The sequence below is a fragment of the Tamandua tetradactyla genome, chromosome 26 (genome assembly GCF_023851605.1).
Source record: "Tamandua tetradactyla isolate mTamTet1 chromosome 26, mTamTet1.pri, whole genome shotgun sequence".
In the NCBI taxonomy this organism is placed as follows: Eukaryota; Metazoa; Chordata; class Mammalia; order Pilosa; family Myrmecophagidae; genus Tamandua; species Tamandua tetradactyla.
This window is the reverse complement of record NC_135352.1, coordinates 12,629,178-12,646,733: the sequence shown is the minus strand read 5'-3', so window position 1 is coordinate 12,646,733 and position 17,556 is coordinate 12,629,178. Positions and strand designations below refer to the sequence as shown.

The window sequence follows — 17,556 nt, the reverse complement described above, 5'->3', positions numbered from 1 at the left end:
TATTTTTTAAATTAACTTTCTATGTCTTGGTAGAGATATCCTGTAATATTGATGACTTTGTTTTAGTAGATTCAAAGATCTGTAATGTTGAGACTATGTAGTTTTGTTGAAAAAACTGTCTGCTTACTTAATGTACACATAAAGTAAGGAATTTGGCCCTGTCTAAAGAAAGGTCTTTTTGTCCTTACTCCAGGGGCGTGTACTCTCAGGAATTTCCTCAGTGATAGGAGGGTCCTTTGTTATTTATGGTGCCCTCTCTGCCACTCTGAGTTTATGTTAAGGAGACACTGGTGGTCTAAGGATGGGTGATGGCCAAGCCAGAACCTTTGGTGAAAAGTGAAAACGGCTCTGGCAACTCCAAAACTTTCACTGGCGTCTACTGCGGGTAGTCTTGTGGAGGACTGTGCCCTTAACCTGTGATGTCTGCACTAACTCTGGATGGTTAATGTCAGAACTTCAATGCAGTAGTTGTGAATTAATGTAGTATTTCTCAAAGTAGTTTGGTAAAATGACCTCAGGGGTGGGGGTGTCCACAAAGTCCTCCCTTTTCCACTTAGGTCGCTGTGAGGCCAGAAACAAAACAGCAGACTGCTTACGGAAATACTATGAGAATCCAGTTGTCTTTCATTAAGCCAGACATTAAAAAGAATTACAAAAATGTAAAACAATGTAACTACTGTCGCTAACTTTTTAAAACAGGGATTTTTTCATAAAATTAATTTTCATATACAATAGATTTACTCTTATTTTTAAGTTCCTTTTCATAACATACATTTATATAACACAATTTGCTATTTTAATCATTTTTTATATTTACAACTCAGTGGCATTATCATATTCATAATGTAGTGCTACTATCACATTCATCCATTAGTAAAACTTTTTCATCACACAAAGTAGAAACACTGTACCCACTAAGTAGTAACTCCCCATTTTCCCCAATCCCTAGCCCTTGTTAACCTCAATCTACTTTCTCTAAGACACTTCTACTATTTTGAAATGAATGAATAAATATTTTTAAAATTGTTTTAATTTCCAATACAGCAAATATCAATACATAAAACCCACACCAACAAAAGCTCTTTGCATTCCTCAATAAGTTTTAAGAGTATAATGGGTTCAAAAGAGCAAAACACTTGAGATTTCGACAGTAATGTTTCTGCTCTGCTAGCCTACATGTAAAATGAAAGAAACATGAAAGACTACGTAAAGGGTGAGTATTCATATTTCTGTAAAGACATGTCTCTCACTCACACACTTGTTTCTAATGATTACTAATTTTCCTATTACATGAATCCAAAGTACCGATTTTACAGAATATAAAGAAAAATTATGAGAATTTGTATACACACCGTAGGGATTCACAGGCAAAGTTACAGTGATGCTAAAGGATGTACCTGGTCAGGACTTTTAACCTGAAGTGACACTAAACAGTAGGACAACGACAGTTCCATTTCAGCAGAGGCTTGTCTACAAAACGTTCCTCAAGTATGATCTTTGACTGTGGCTCTAACCTTCCTTGCAAATTTTCCAAGCTTCAGTTTTCCAGCTTCCCTTTAGATTCAGAGGTACCAAATATGCGTCCAACAAATACCTTTCCTCCTTACATCAACCTGGTAGATGTCACAAGAATTATAAACATTGCCTGTATTTCTGTTCTCGTTACTGGCAAGTATGGGTGCTCCTTCCAGTTTTAAGACCTATATAACCTGAGACAACCCTCAACATTCTTTATTAGGCCAGTTATCTAGAAGTCTGTAATTCTACATTGACAGATTTTGATTATGCATGCATGATCTGGAAATACCTACTTATTATTCTCTAAACTGAAATTCTTTCTGGGTCAACTTCAAATTGTGAGGCAAAGAAACCTTACTTCATTTTATCACTGTAATGATATTTGGGGGGTGGGGGGTGGGGACAGACTTGACCTGTGAGTTTATTTTTCAGACATAACAGCAGCCTGGATGCAGGTAGCCGTGGGTGGATGCAGTTTCTCAGGTGCTATCAGGACAGCAGGCTCTTTCCACCTACCTTTTCTCTGTCATCCTTAGTAAATACAATTGTCATCTCCTGGTCACAAAATGGTGGTACACCTGTAAGCACTGCATTTGTTGTCCTAGCCAGAAGTCAACAAGGGCAAAAAAGGCCAAAGGGCATACAGGAGCCTCCTCTGCCCTTTTAACAAAGCTTCCTAGGAGTCTCCTACACCCACTCCTGTACAGCTCATTTCACAGCTTAGACACACGGCCCCTCCAAACCAATCACTGGATTGTGACTAGAATGAGGTGCAATTCTAATTAGAACTGAAAGGAATTTCAGAGATTAACTCCCAGGGGGTGGGATTGGGGGGGGGGTGAAGGAGAGGAGGTAGTCTGACAAATGAGAAAACTATGGTTCACACATATCTCAGGTCACAAATGAAAGAACAATCTTACCATAAACGAAATTTATTTCATATTTCCAATACTGTACAGACAAAAAACAAAACAAAACAAAAAATTGAAAAGCAAAATTTAGAAAATTAATTTAGAACTGGTGTCTCTTATTATCATAAAAAAAAAAATCAATTCTCAGCTGATAGACCAAACTCTAAAAAAGGAACTCTGATTCATATACCATATCATTTATTGTTTTACTTTAAATATAGAAACTTAAGAAGCACTAAAATGTAAATATCTAATTCAACTGCTCTTTTACAGATACACGGTTATCTTAACCTAACACAGATTCCACAAAACTACATAGACTGGTTAAGATACAGAATATGTGTTTATGTGTGCACAATAATGCACCCTTACCTTTTATCTATAGAGTAAGATAAAGAGAGCAGGGGGGCTTTCTCAGGCCAATGGGAATCCATGTCCCCCAATATTTTATTTCCACTGTAGAGATCAACTGATGTTTTTAATCACCTGATTTATAACTAACACCCTTTGTTCAGATTCCTGACTCAGTAAGTGATGTTATGGTAATGTGGTTTTCCTTCAGGGAAAGATGTACTAGACAGCAGAATTTAGTAACTCTCACTGTAAAAAAAAACATTGTGACTTTGGGTTAAGAGGTTCCCAAGATGATCTCAAGGTTCACTAGGACTAGTGATTCACTAGGACTCACAGGATTCAGCACAATTATACTCATATCTACGATTCATTTCAGCAAAATCCTTTCTTTTCTCCTTTACCCTTTTTTAAGGAATGTAGAATATGTAAATATACTCAACTCTCTCATAGCTCCTACCAGGTGATATTCTATTCCTGTGCTGGTGTCCACCACCAGAGCCATAGTAACAAGAAGCTACTATACTTGGTCTTTGAAAAATTCTGTTCTTTCTCCTCTACACACAAATGATCTGTGATCAGAACTTTTAGGCTATTTCTTACTCTCTATGCAAACTCATGTAAAGAAAGCCTTAGGATAGACTGACCACTGAGACAGATGAGATTAGATAAAGTTAAAAATACTACAGGCTAGGTTAATGGAAGCAGGGTGCATGCCTTCTACAGTTAAAAGACTCTTCCATAAATGACAGGTGATTTTTTTTTAATTGAAGGAAATGAACATTTCCTTTCATATTAACAACAGTAAAATACATGTATGCCTCATACTGGAAACACAGTAAGAATAAGTCATATGTCATTGGGGAAAAAAAAAGGCCAAGTAGTAGTTTCAAGTGAAAAAAGTTTTAGGATGTTTTACTTATGATCCCATTTTACTAAGAACACAGCACAATCAGGCTCTCCCCTACAACAGATGTTTTTTGCATATAGAAAGCCTAGAAGTATATACAGAGAACAGGGAAGGGAAGGGTATAAGAACGGAGAGTTTTTTGCTTTCTTTCCTACATTGGTGAGGTGCTTAAAACTTGAAAAAGATGTGTACAGCTTCTCGATCTGAAAAAACAATTTTTTTTTAACTTCAAAACAAATTACAGGTGGTAAGAATTTGATTATAAAAACAATCAGGGTACTATATCTATACAGCAGAATATTATTTAGCTATAAAAAGGAATGAAGTCCTGATACAGCTATGACATGGATGAACCTTGAAAACACTGTGCTAGGTAGAAGATGGTATGCACAAAAAGCCAAACGCTGTATGATGTTCAGAACAGGCAAATCCATTGAGACAGCAGATTAGTGGTTGCCAGGGGATGAGCTGAAAAAGGTAGAGGGAGTGACTTCCAAAGGGCACAGGGTTTCTTTGTGGGGTAACAAAAATACTCCAGAATTAGTGGTGATGGGTGCACAACTTTTTGAAAATACTAAAACACACTGAATTGAACATTTTAAAAGGCAAAAGCATGACTTTTGTTGAAGCTTGACTTTTGTTGAATGTGAATTGCATCTTAACTAAAAAAATGTATGAGGAGGAAAAAAACCCACACAAATGGGAAATATACTGTTGTGGCCTGCGGAATAAGACAAACATCTAGTGTATTTGAATTCTATCCTAACATTTCTCTTTAATACAGGCAGTTCTCTCTTTACATGGTTCTGGCATCATGAATTGCAGAAACCACAGTTTAAATAATATCAGTCTTCTAACAACATGGTTCAAATTTCAGTTACCAGAGTAACTGTGAGAACTGCATAAAGCACAAACTTTGCTATCAGTCCACAAAGCACCACCTGTGCATGATATGCTCATCACGAAGGCGTGTGCATCATGACCAATGACCAGCCACGTCACTTCTTTCAAAGTCTTGGTGACTGGTCACTGTACAGCTGTGATTCAGTTCACACAGACAGTCAAGGGTATACTTGCCTCCATGTCTGCCAATAATAAACTTGTGGCATTTTACAAAAATGGAGACTTGAAAGAGAGATTTAGTCAACAAAGATGAAATTGCAGCAAAGAAATGAAATGTGGCAATGCCAAAAATGAAAACCATACATATGTGTATGATTTAAATCAAACATATAGAAGAAAACAGCCAACTGTGGGAATGGTGACCCTGCTGACATTCAAGAGATTCTGGCCAGTGGAACTCAATAAAAGTAAACTTACAAAGATGAGGAAAGTGAATGTAACGAAAAGGATGATGATGACCCAGAGAAAGTGACATGGCAAAAAACTTCTCAGAAGAATTCTCAGAGACAGTTCATCACATTGTGAGTACAAAAGATTAAATATTGGACGCTGATCCAATTTTAAAAAGGAGTATGGTTACCTGACTAAGGCATAGAAAAAATCATACTCCATATCACATGTTTTAAGATGAGAGGAAGGCAAGCACTGTTCAAATTACTCTTAAAAGGAAAGAAAATATGGGTGAATTTATCAGAATTTTAGAGTGCCATAAAGCACCATTTCTCAAACTGCAATCTGGAATGTTTACATCAGCATACCTGGAATGCACTTCAAACATACAGATTCTTGGACCTGCCCAATACAATCAGTCAGTATCTTGGACGGAGTCAAGGGACCTGGGTTTTTTATTTGCTTATTGAGTGATTCTTATGCAACCTTAAAGTTTATGGAAAAGATGGGTAATTTTGACTACAAAAAAACATTAAAACTTGTATAGTAAAAATCACAAAAAACATAACAAGAAAGAGTATTTCAACAACTGACAGATGGCTAACATTTTCAACTTTCAAAGATGCTACAGAATCAATTAAAAAAAGAAAAAGCCACAAAGTTAAAAGAAAACAAATAAAAAAAGGATATGCTAAGGCAACTCACAGAAAAAACTCCCATCCCATTCACACTATGATTCTGATAAACCTATGTTTTCACATACTTTGGTATTATTTTTCATTTATTATTTATTAAAGTTTTTGACACCTAGAATTTGTAATGGAGTAAAAATCTTTTTTGATTACAAAACTGAATCACATTATGAAGAATTTCTCTGACCATCCTACTTAAAACTCAAGCCCATCCTTCTCCCCCTACCCTCTTCCTGGGTAGGAAGAGGTATGCAGCTCAGTCTTTGGCACCTTGAACAGTGTGTCTGGCACACAGAAAGGTATAACTGTAATTTGTTGAATACATGGTGTAAATATACAGTGGTAGCATTTATTCAGCCATTCCTTTCTTTTCTTCCCTACTTTCAACAAGAACAAAGAAAATAAATCCCATTAAACCAATTCTCAGTGTTTCTTGTCCAGGACATAAATAATACACTTGTGCTCCCCCATTCCCTGAGGAGGAAACAATCTGTTATACACAGATTTCCTTCCCAGGGTCAATATGACTACTGAATTGATTCAGACTTGGAAAGCAATGTACAAGATGTATCAGACAGCATTTGGTCATTCTGAAGTGGCGGTACATGTAAGCAACTGAACTATGTCCCTCTTCAAGACATATGCAGGTCCTAACCCCTGTCCTGTGGGTGTGGCTTCATTTGGAAACAGGATCTTGGAAGATACTATTTTGATGAGGCCAAATTGAATCCCGGTGGGCCTTAATCCTCTACAACTAAAGTCCTTATTAGCAAAGGAGATTTGGACATGGAAGAAAGAGCCAGGAGACAAAAGGAGAAAAAGCACCATGTGACAGAGGCAGACTGATTGCCAGCAAGCCACAAGCAGAACGTTATAGACCTTGGAGAAAGCACGGTCTGCTGATACCTTGATTTTGGATTTCTAGCCTGCCAAACTGAGAGACAATAAATTCCTGTTATTTAAGCTAAACAGTCCATGGTATATTATTATAGCAGCCCTGGCAAACTAAGACAGTAGGAAAGAAAAGATTTCTGTCTCAATAACACAGAAGAAGTTAAAGGACTGAGATTATGCTTACATTTCATTATATTTAGTTAAAGGAAAAATTACAAGGAAATCTGTTCAAAACAATTCAAAATTCCTATTTGCTCTAATGCAGAGTCAAATTTGTCATACATCAGTATATTTGTTCTTTAATGCAATTCATCCTAAAATAATTAAGAAAAAAGTTAGAATTAAGGAAAATAAATAGTTTGGGCATTAATTTTATCTTTAATTTCTGGCATTTTGTTTTCCTTTCACCAAAAACAAACAAACCTTCATTCACAAAGTTTTTCCTATCATTTGTCCTGAAGACAATGGAACAAACATTTCTGCAGGATCTTCAAATGAGAACAAAAGGCATACTCCATGTGAAAAGAAATTTTATAATACATCTTCCTTTTATTTACCTATATATGTGATTTTATACACCATTACAAAGTCGAGATCGATGATTTCATTTAGAAGTATGCTTCTGGTCTTTAGCAATAGTTCAGGCTAGTCTAGCTGGATTTAGTTTCTTAACTAACTACTGTGAGAGGTTGGCTTACAGAAGCATGGAAAACGATGATTCGTTCAGTCAGTAGATCTGACTTCACATTCCCCTGTAATCATGTCATTCTTTGTCGCAGAAAGAAAGAAAGGAGCTACTTTCTACAAAACTCCATTTAAAAAATGTCAATGGATGCCAAAGCCAGCACTAATCCTCCTGCTCAAGGGAAATTAAAACGAAAGTGCCAGTTAGGCTCTCTTGGTTGTTAAGACCACAATTTCTGAAGCCTACTTTTTAGCTGCAACTATCAGAGAAGAATGGTCCTAGAGATTTTTCTTGACTTACAAAAATAGTTCATTTTTACCAGGATATAATTTTCATTAAGATGGATTTTGGCTTTCAGGAATTTAAGCATGCTCGTTCACATTAAGAATGAAATAAGTAAATATCCTAAACATATTTCTGCTTACTTCTAGGCTGAAGCCAGGGCCCAGAAACATATTCATTAGTTCATACTTGTATTTCTTCACAAGCCTCAAAATTTGTAGGAACAGGCACTTTAAAATTACCACAATAAAATCACTTAGCATAGAAATAGCCTAAATTCCCCACTCCCCCCGCCCCCAACTAAAGTATTATCACCAAGGCCTTCATATCCAAGTTATGAAGTTTATCAGATCAAAGAGCCTAAAATTTTTACTCTGCTTGAGGCTTGGAGTTAAACACAGTTCCAGTCACAAAATGACCTGAATAGCACCAGACTGGCTCTCTAGGTACTATCTTTGAAAATTACTGTGCATACAGCTGCTTCAAGAATGGACTGCAGAAACAATTTTCTCTGCATACATAAGAGTGAGTCAAATTCAGATTTACCTTCAAAAGCTGACTGCTAATTTAATTAGTAGTTCAGAGGTAGTCTTCTGAGAAGATATGCCTTACTATTTGATGCAATTTCTTATTAGACAGAAATTAATCTCAGAAGCCAAACACATTGAAATTTTTTTGTAGTTATCCTCTCACTGGCACTAAGATGGATTTTATATTTGCCACCACCTCAAAATAAGACTTTTCCTGGTATCACTTTGGTCTTGATTTCAACTGACTCCTTTAGTTATTAGGCAATCTGAGCCAGACTAAGAATTTAATGGAAAGGGAAAAACCACTACCATAATGGCAAAACTCTCTTATAAGGTAGCTATCTGAGGAGTACTATTTCTAGTAGGAACAAAAAGTTATTATAAAGAAACTTAAACCTAGTTAAAAGGCATTAAACAAAAGGTTAGGTTTGACCTTTTATTTTTCTCCTACATTCTTTCTCTATCTCTACCTGAAAGAGTGGGGCATTAAACAGGCCAAGTCAGAGTCAAGTCACTGCACAGATTTGCTACTAACCCTAGTATTTGTGCTTCAGATAACAGGGACAGCTAGAAACATTCCATGAGAATGTGCATTTCTCAGCGTAATATAGCCTTATATATAAAATCTCTTTTGAAGTACATTCACCAGAGAGAAGTTAAAAACGCACAAGAGTAGAGAGAAAGGATACTATCACAATGTCATTCCATTGTCATATCTGTCAGAGGGGTAGAAGACACATAAATTGGTTGGTGATTTCCACCTAAAAACTCATGATCTGTGGATAAATCCAGACATTTAAAGAAAAAAGTGGATAAGATATAAACAAGTACAAGATATAAATTTAAATTATCTTTGAGATCCTAGGAATTGGTAGTGCAATTTTTTTTAGACTGGGTAAAAACAGTATTCCTTGATAAATACAGAAAACTTCCAGAAATTCTTAAGACAAGTATAGTAATTTCAAAGTAGCAGTACAATTTTTTTCTTGGGGAATACATTTTAAAATCATTAGAAAATCAAACGGAAAAACTGATTCAAACCACCAACTTTTTCCATAACTTCAAGACTATATTGAATGTTCACAGGTTAACTGATACAGCCAATTTCAAAACCAGACATTTCACTTGATAAGTAAGTTTGAGAGATATGTTATTTAAAATGTAAATTTTTAAGACTCAGGAAATTACAGGTTATCACAGAAGGAACTGAATGCCAACTCGATGCTACAAGTAATCAGTTTGTTTCACAAACAAGAAAATACCATTTACTTGTCAGTTCTATTTACAGAAATAAATTCTGTGTTTACAAATATTTAATTTATAAAGGCCCTGGGCAACAATATACTTCCTAAAAAGAACACTAAACCTAGCTTAAAAACACTAACTACTGGGCAGGCCACAGTGGCTCAGTGGCAAAGTTCTCACCTGACATGCTGGAGACCCGGATTCGTTTCCCAGTGCCTGCCCATGCAATAAACAAACAAACAAAAAACACTAGCTATTACTCCTTTGTTCAAAGTTGCATAATTAAAATTAAAACTAAAACTTAAAAGTGTTTCATTAATAAAACTGACAAAATCTTTTCTTTCTCTGGTGCGATTTTTGGAGGCTAGGGGACTCCCAAACATATAAAGTTTTATTTTACTAAAAAAAAATATTTTTAGGACAAATCTTCACACACATAAAATCCATACACGGTGTACTATCAATGGCTCACATATCACATAGTTGTGTATTGATCACCATGATCATTTTTAGACCATCTGCATCACTCTAGAACAAGAAATATAAAGGAAAAAAAAAAAACCCATACATTCCATATCCTTTAACCCTCCCTCTCATTAACCACTAGTATTGCAATCTACCCAATTTCTTTTACCCCTTATCTACCCTATCACTTATTTTTTTATCCATATTTTTACTCATCTGTCCATACTCTGGATAAAAGGAGCATCAGACACAAGGTTTCCACAATCACACAGTTACACTGTAAAAGTTTTATCCTTATAGGGCTATTGGAACACAGCTCAACAGTTTCAAGTACTTCCTTCCAGCCACACCAATACACCATAAACTAAAATGGATACCCACATCATGCATAAAAATAACCTCTGGACTCTGTGTGAAATCCCTCAGCCATTGAAACTTCGTCTCATTTCTCTCTTTCCCCTTTTGGTCAAGAAGGCTTTCTCAATCCCATGATGCCGGTCCTCGTGAACATTGCCAGGGATATTTATACCCTTCGGAATCATGTCCCACATGGGGGGAGTGGGGAGGGCTGTGAGTTCAGCTGCCAAACCTGGCTTAGAGAGAGGCCACATCTGAGCAACAAAAGAGGTTCTCTTGGGGTGACTCTTAAGCATAATTTTAAGGAGGCTTAGCCTAGCCTTTGCAGGAACAGGTTTCATAGGGGCAAAACCATCGAGGGCTTAGCCTATTGACTTGGTTACCCCACTGCTTGACAGGATATCAGAAATTCTCCAAATGGGGAGGTTCGGTATTTCCTCCGTTTTCTTCATTCCCCCAGGGGACTTCGCAAATATTTCTTTATTCATCGCCCAAATTACTCTGGGATATACTGCGGTATCACACTAACCTGGAAAAACAAACAAGATTTCATGCCCTATTCAAGATTCCACATGCTTATAGTGTTCAACTAAACTGACCATACAAGTTAAATTAGGTAATACGTTAATCAAAATAGAAATTTTTCACTAACTAAACATCTCTCCCTTTGGGCTCACACAGAAGGTGAAGTTTTAAAATATACATGATATCATCCTTTACCCTGTATTCTGATCTATCCCGGTCCTATACAGATCTGCTTCATATCTCTATCAAACATATAAAGTTTTATTGACTACAGCTTTCTAAAAAGTATTAAAAAAAACACGGACTTAAAATGGGCCCTTTTAACATAAAAATACATGAAAATTAAATTATTTGGTCTATATTGTAAAAGATGAACGAGAAAAATTGCAGACTTTAACGTAATTAAGGTGGAACAGTCAAATAGATGATGATAGGACGACACTGCAAACGTTAAAAAAAAAAAAGGATCTGGGTGTGTGTGTGGGGGGGTGTATGTTGACATTGTCTGCACAGGTTTAGTACTATTTTTGCAACTGTCCTGTAAGTCCTGTAAGTCTGATTTCAAAATAAAAAGTAAAAAAAAAAGTAAGATGGAGAGACCAAAATAATTTTGGTGGTTAGGAAAACAATGGATACAGAATTCAGAAAGCTGTGTTAACATCACACAGTGAAGAACAACTGTGTACGAGTTAACCACCTGCACGCTTTTTAACTCTTTGGGAAAGAAAAAAACTTTACATATTATACAAATGAAATAACTTTCTGCAATGTGCTATCCTGCACGAAAATCAATACCCTATTTATTATTTCCAGTAAGCACTGTTCCAAAATGAAGACTTGCTGTCTTGTCTCTGAAACTCAACATTTTACTTCCAAGAGCCACACAATCTGAAGGACGAGTCGCCATCTGCTTCGATTAAAACGAACCCCTATTTTAAAAATCACCTTTCTGCCATCATAGTCAGAATTCACTCATCACACAAACAAATGCTTGGCCCAGTACAAATTAGCGAGTTTTTGTAGGGCTCAATCGCCCCAGGAAAAAAAAAATTCATGTTTACTAAAAAGTTTATTAGTAATGACGACACCCAGGTTAATTTTCGGTGCATCTTCAAATAAGAGGCTGCATCAGACTCATTTTCGGGCATTCTAAAGCGCCGCTATCGGTCATCCACACATAAAATGCTGAAGTGGCGTAAACTCCTTATTAGAGGATAGGCGGGACCTTCCCCCTTCCCCACCATCACCAAACTGAGGGCGCCCACCTCCAGGGTGGCCAGGAATTCGCGCGCGGCCCGGGGCACGGGGTGGCCGGGAGGGGAGGCTCAGGAGCCGGGTGTGGGCAGAGGCCCGGAGAGGGAAGGCGAGAGGCCGCGGCTGCCCGCCCCCGCTCGCGCCGGCGCACCGCCTTTCTCCTCCCTTCCTTCTCACCTTTTCGCACAGGGTCCGCACTTGGTTCTCGTTAAGCTGTTTACATTCGTTCAGCTGCTCGACCCACTGGTCCAGCTCCTTGGTGAACGCCTTGTCTTCCATGGCGGCCCGCTCCCCTTCCCCGCCGCCTCCCTCCCCCCTTCCCGCCCCCGCCCCGGCGCCGAGCGCCGCTCCCCTCTCCCCTCTCCCACCGCCGCGGCCGCCGCCAGCTCCCGGCGGGAGAGGAAGGAGCCGGGGAGGGCGGCCCTGGCCCCCGCGCCCCGCCCAAGCCCAGCGGGCTGCTCCGTGCGCGCGGCCTCGGGACCTCGGCCCGCCCTTCCCAGCCCGGCCGCGCGCTCCGGGAGGCGGTGAAGGGTGCGGCGAGGTGGTGGGGAGCGCGGCGTGGACGTCAGCGTCGCGCCCGCCGGACTATGTCCTCTACCGCCACCTCCTCCCGCCAGCCGCTCCCCGCGTTCTCGCCCGGTCCCTCTCGCCTTTTCTCTCTCCTCCCTCCGGGTTTCCGTCATCACCCGGGCATTTCCGCCAGGAAAAGGGGAGCAGTCGGCGGCCCCGGGGGCCGGGACTCCGGGAGGAAAGCAGCGCCCTCGCGTGGCTCGGCGGAGGAACGGGCTCCCGGCCCAAGCGTGGGGCCACTTCTTCCCTTCTCTGTCCTCCTCCTCCATGCGGGCACTGCTCTTTTGCTTCTTCTCAGAACTTCCTCTTCACCTTAGCTTCCAACAGAGCTTTCCAGCGCTCTGGATATGGGATTGGAAGGCTTGGGCTTGTTTCTCCTAACATTGTCTCCCTGCACTCTTCCACTCCCCCATAGTTGGCATTCAATAAATATTTGTTGAGTTAATACATGAATTATTTCTAGCTTTGTCTCTGCCACTAATATCTCGCATCCTCCCTTTCAGCATCGGAAAGATGAGATGACTGTTTTGGACGAAAGCGATCTGCATCCCTTCCATCTCCAGCATTCGTAACTTTTTACTCCAATGTTATCTGGGGTCTAATGGTTGGTTCATTAAGTATTTATAGAGCAGTCGCTAACTGCCAGATACTGTGTAGAGCAAATGCTAAGTGACATGCTTCCTCTATTATTTTGAGGTTACCTGGAGAAGCGAAAAGCAGTTGTAGGAATTTTTTGTGCCAGAGGACAAATGTGTCAAAGACCATTGTCTGTTTGGAAAGCTGTAATATTCCCAGCAACTGAATGAGGGTCACATACAGGGAAATGAGGCTGGAAGAGGCCTTCCGTAAATAATAACAAACCGATTGAACAAAGCATGGAAAGGGGCTGCATAATGAACCGAAGGTATACTTGTACAATTGCAATAGATAGGCAGTCTCTGAGAAGGTTAGTCTGCTAAGATTTAAAGGAGCTGGATTTCAGCTAAATCTGGAAGGCTCTGAAACAGAACGAGCATGGTATTTTTAATTTTTTTAGTTCCTAGAGAAGATAGACCGAGAGCTGAAAATAAACCATGAGAAGTGGGAACTGTGGATGGTAATTTAGAGAGGAAAGTCCTTGAAGTAGAGGCAAATGTATTTGAAATTGATGTGAGAATATGTTCTTAGGGATGAAATGGGGAGGTGACTTTGTGAAAGTAATGATGATGAAAGTTTATTCAAGTAGAGCCTTAGACCAAATAATACTTGCTTTTAGTGTTTCTTTTATACTAAGTGTTTTAGAAGTATTATACTATTATTACCCTTCATTTTATAGATGAGGAGACAGAGGAGGTTTAGGAACGTGTTGGAGTCACAGAGATAGTAATTGGTGGAGTTAAGATTAAAACCCAAATCTGCCTTCCACTCCCATGCCTTAGGCTGTATGGCCTCTGCAGTCTGAAAGGGAATGGGGAATTCCCCATGAAAGGGTTGCTAGACCCATCCAAGGGGACTTGGTGGCTGCAATAACAGAAACTGTATATGGGCAGGCACTGGGAATCGAACCCAGGTCTCTGGCATGGCAGGCAAGAACTCGGACACTGTGCCACCATCGCCCGCCCCAGTTTCTAGTATTTTGATTATGAAGTCTTAATTATTTCTAGTATCTTAATTAAAAATAAGAACTATAATCTTTAAACATCTTTCATTCTTTGTTTCTGTCAAATATATGTGTGTGTGGGTATGTGTGTGTGTGGGTATGTGTGTGCGTGTGCGTGTGCACAAACATATTTCTCCTGTAGAATGTAACCAGATCTCCACTCTTTACAAATTCCTTGTCATGCAAAATTTCATTTAATTTTGGGTTTATTGACCAGTTCTAAATTTCTTTATTTACCAAAAGTGTTCTTTTATTTTTTTTTGTATGTTGTATGTGGGGGTCACATTTCATTGCTTTTCCATGTGAGTACCCTGTTATTGCAGCGCCATTGGTTGAATTTTTTTGTTTGTTTTCTTGTTATGCATGGGCCAGTAATAGAACCCGAGTCTCTCGCATAAGATGAAAATTCTTCTACAGAACTATTCTTACACCCCCAGAAGTGTTCTTATATTTATTCTGTGTACCCCTTCCTTTCAATCAAAGAATTTAAAAATCATGGACTTCAGCAGATCCTTTTCCTTAACATTGTAACAATTTTGTTAGATTTTGTTTCTATGTAGTTGACTCAGGTTTTAAAAAATGTATAAAATTCATATTTTTCTTTATTATAATATTTTGTAATTTTGAAATATGTATTATTTATTTCTTGTGCTATATACAGAGTTATAGGAACTACTTTAAAATTTTATCATATTGGTCTAAAAAGATTCTTCTATGTTTCCATAGACTTCCATTATTATCCATAATCTTATACACTCCCGTAATATTTAAAATGTTAAATATTTTTAGCTCTAGTTCAGGTCCTCTGACAATTGGAATGTGAATATGATATTGACAGTGATACAGGGTATTTTGTATCAGAAACCACATCAACAATGATGAAATTAAAAAAAAATCAGATCAGAAATGCTTTCTTTGAAATTAAACACTACAAATTGCTATAAATATAAAGATCACAGTTCTTGCCCCTCTTTCTCACCCTTCTGCCCAAAAATATGGTCCTAAAAGTCTTTTTCAAATTTATCAAACTAGAATTGGAATTATCTGCAGACAAAATAATCAGAGAAGATGCTATGTTTCATATATATCTTTTTGCTGTGAAAAAAGCATATTTTCAAAAAAGCAATAAATTTCAAAGCACACTGCAACAACTAGTCATAGAACAGATTTCAGAGTTTGGTATGGGTTACAACACAATTTTAGTTCTTTTTCCTCTAGGGACACTGAGGACTAGAAGAAATATCAATATAATGCTTCAGCAGTCATGTTCATTTGTTAAATCCTGTCTTCTTTGTTACAATGCCTTCTTCTCCTTTGATTTTTCTCCCAATCTTTAGGGATATTTGGGCTATGCCCATTCTAACTTTTTCTTGTTGGAAAGGGCTGTTGATAACATAGGATAGGGGGATGGAACTAGCTGATGTTCTGGAGAGGATGGCCTCTCTGGGTTTCAGGACTTACCTAGCCTAGGAATCCATCTGGAGGGTGTAGGTTTCTGGAAAGTAATGATAGTGCATTAAACCTTTGTAGAATCTCAGATAAAGCCCCTACGTGTTCTTTAGGGTTGGTAGGAATGGTTTTGGTTGGGGTTTGGCAAACCATGATAGTAGCAATAATTAGCTGAAGCTTGCATAAAAGAGCCTCCAGAGTAGCCTTTCGACTCTGTTTGAACTCTTTCAGCCGCTGATACCTTATTTGTTTTTCCCCCATTTTGGTCAGTAACGCATGTTGAGCCCGCAGTGCCAGGGCCAGGCTCATCCCTAGGAGTCATATCCCACGTTGCCAGGGAGACTTTCACCCCTGGATGTTGTGTTTAATATTTTGTCCTTTTTATTGACCTCGCTAGGATTCACATTCCCTAGAACTTTGAACTTCCCCCTAGTACATACATCTTCATTTCAAACCTAGTTTTTCTATGTTGTGAATCTGACAGTTCCAATATTGCTAGTTCCTAAGTAACTAAAAATGTTTTTTTTCTTGTTTCTATTGCCTCTTACTCTAGTGGCTTGCCTTTCAGTGTGTTTGGTAGTGTGTGTGGTGAGGATTGTGGGCTTGGAAAGGTTTTCTCCAGAAAGTCTGATTGTATATCTCTGCTAGCCAGGAAGTATCCCTCACCCAGTACCACTTCAGCAGAAGTTTTGGTCAGAATGAGAGTGTGGGATTGAGTTTCCCTATTACCTCACAGCGGTCTCAAGGTTCAGCGTCCCCATGGCTTGCTTTACCTTAGGAGTTTAGTCTCAGAGGAAGCGCACTCCTGGTCAGGCAGGCTCCGTGCTGATTCACCTCCAGGACACTCAGGTGGATTCAACCTCTGTGACCTCAGCTCCCAGTTTCTTCTCAAATCTTCAGATTGCTTACACCTCAGAGCCTTTCCCCTCCAGCCCAGGGTCAACCCATTCTGGGCTAACTGCGTGCTTGTTGGTTTATTTTGGAGAAATCCCTGGAGAACTATATTACCTTTATGAGACCAGTAAAGCCTCAAAGAGTGTGTCTTTTCCTGGGTCAAGTTGTTTTGGAGTAGGCAGTGCCCTCATGATCCTGGACATTCATAATACTGGAACTTAAAATTCTGACTGTTATAAATATTTAAAATATTTTCACAATTTGTACGTTCATCCTGACACTTCGTTTGCATAAAATAATTTTTTTTGTAATCTCCCTCTATTGGCTTGTTTTAAAAAAACAGGCCTGCAGTTTTCTAAAGGCTGTTGCAAAGATCTAGTACTGAATTCTCCAATCATAGCCAAGATGGTCTCCTCTGAAACCGGGTGTGCTGATTTGAAAAGGTTTATGTACCCTAGAAAAGCCATGTTTTAATCCTAATCCCATTTTATAAAGGCAGCCGTTTCTTTGAATCCCTATTCAGTATTGCATGTTGGAAACTTTAATTAGCTTATTTCCATGGAGATGTGACTCAATCAGTGTATTAAACCTGATTAGGTGGAGACGTGTCTCCACCCATTCCAGGTGGGTCTTGATTGATTTTACTGGAATCCTTTAAAAGAAGAAGCACTTTGAAAAAAGCTAGAGAACAACAAGAGAGAAAGCTGGGAGATTCAGAGAGAGCAGAGAAAGATGACAGAATGCCACAGAACCACAAAGCAGAGAGTCCACTGGCCAACGACTTTTGGAGATGAAGAAGGAAAGCACCTCCCGGGGAGCTGGAGAGGAAGCTAGCAGATGATGCCATGTATTCTAGTTTGCTAGCTGCTGGAAAGCAATATACCAGAAATGGAATGGCTTTTAAAAAAGGGAACTTAACAAGTTGCTAGTTTACAGTTCTCAGTCTGAAAAAATGTCCCAATTAAAACAAGTCTATAGAAATGTCCAATCTAAGGCATCCAGGGAAAGATACCTTGGTTCAAGAAGGCCGCTTAAGTTAAGGGTTTCTCTCTCATCTGGAAAGGCACATGGCAAACATGGCATCATCTGCTA

At 38.9% G+C, this 17,556-nt stretch overlaps 1 protein-coding gene across 1 annotated transcript in view; it reads right to left on the bottom strand.

The window, feature by feature from the left end:
• The window catches only part of PPP2CB (protein phosphatase 2 catalytic subunit beta), a 47,215-nt gene extending 34,972 nt beyond the window's left edge, over positions 1-12,243 (bottom strand). The window contains exon 1 of the mRNA XM_077144343.1: positions 12,090-12,243. Within this exon, the coding sequence (XP_077000458.1) occupies positions 12,090-12,191 (102 nt within the window). The 5' untranslated portion in view covers positions 12,192-12,243. The remainder of the gene's footprint in view (positions 1-12,089) is intronic.
• Positions 12,244-17,556: the final 5,313 nt, after the last annotated feature.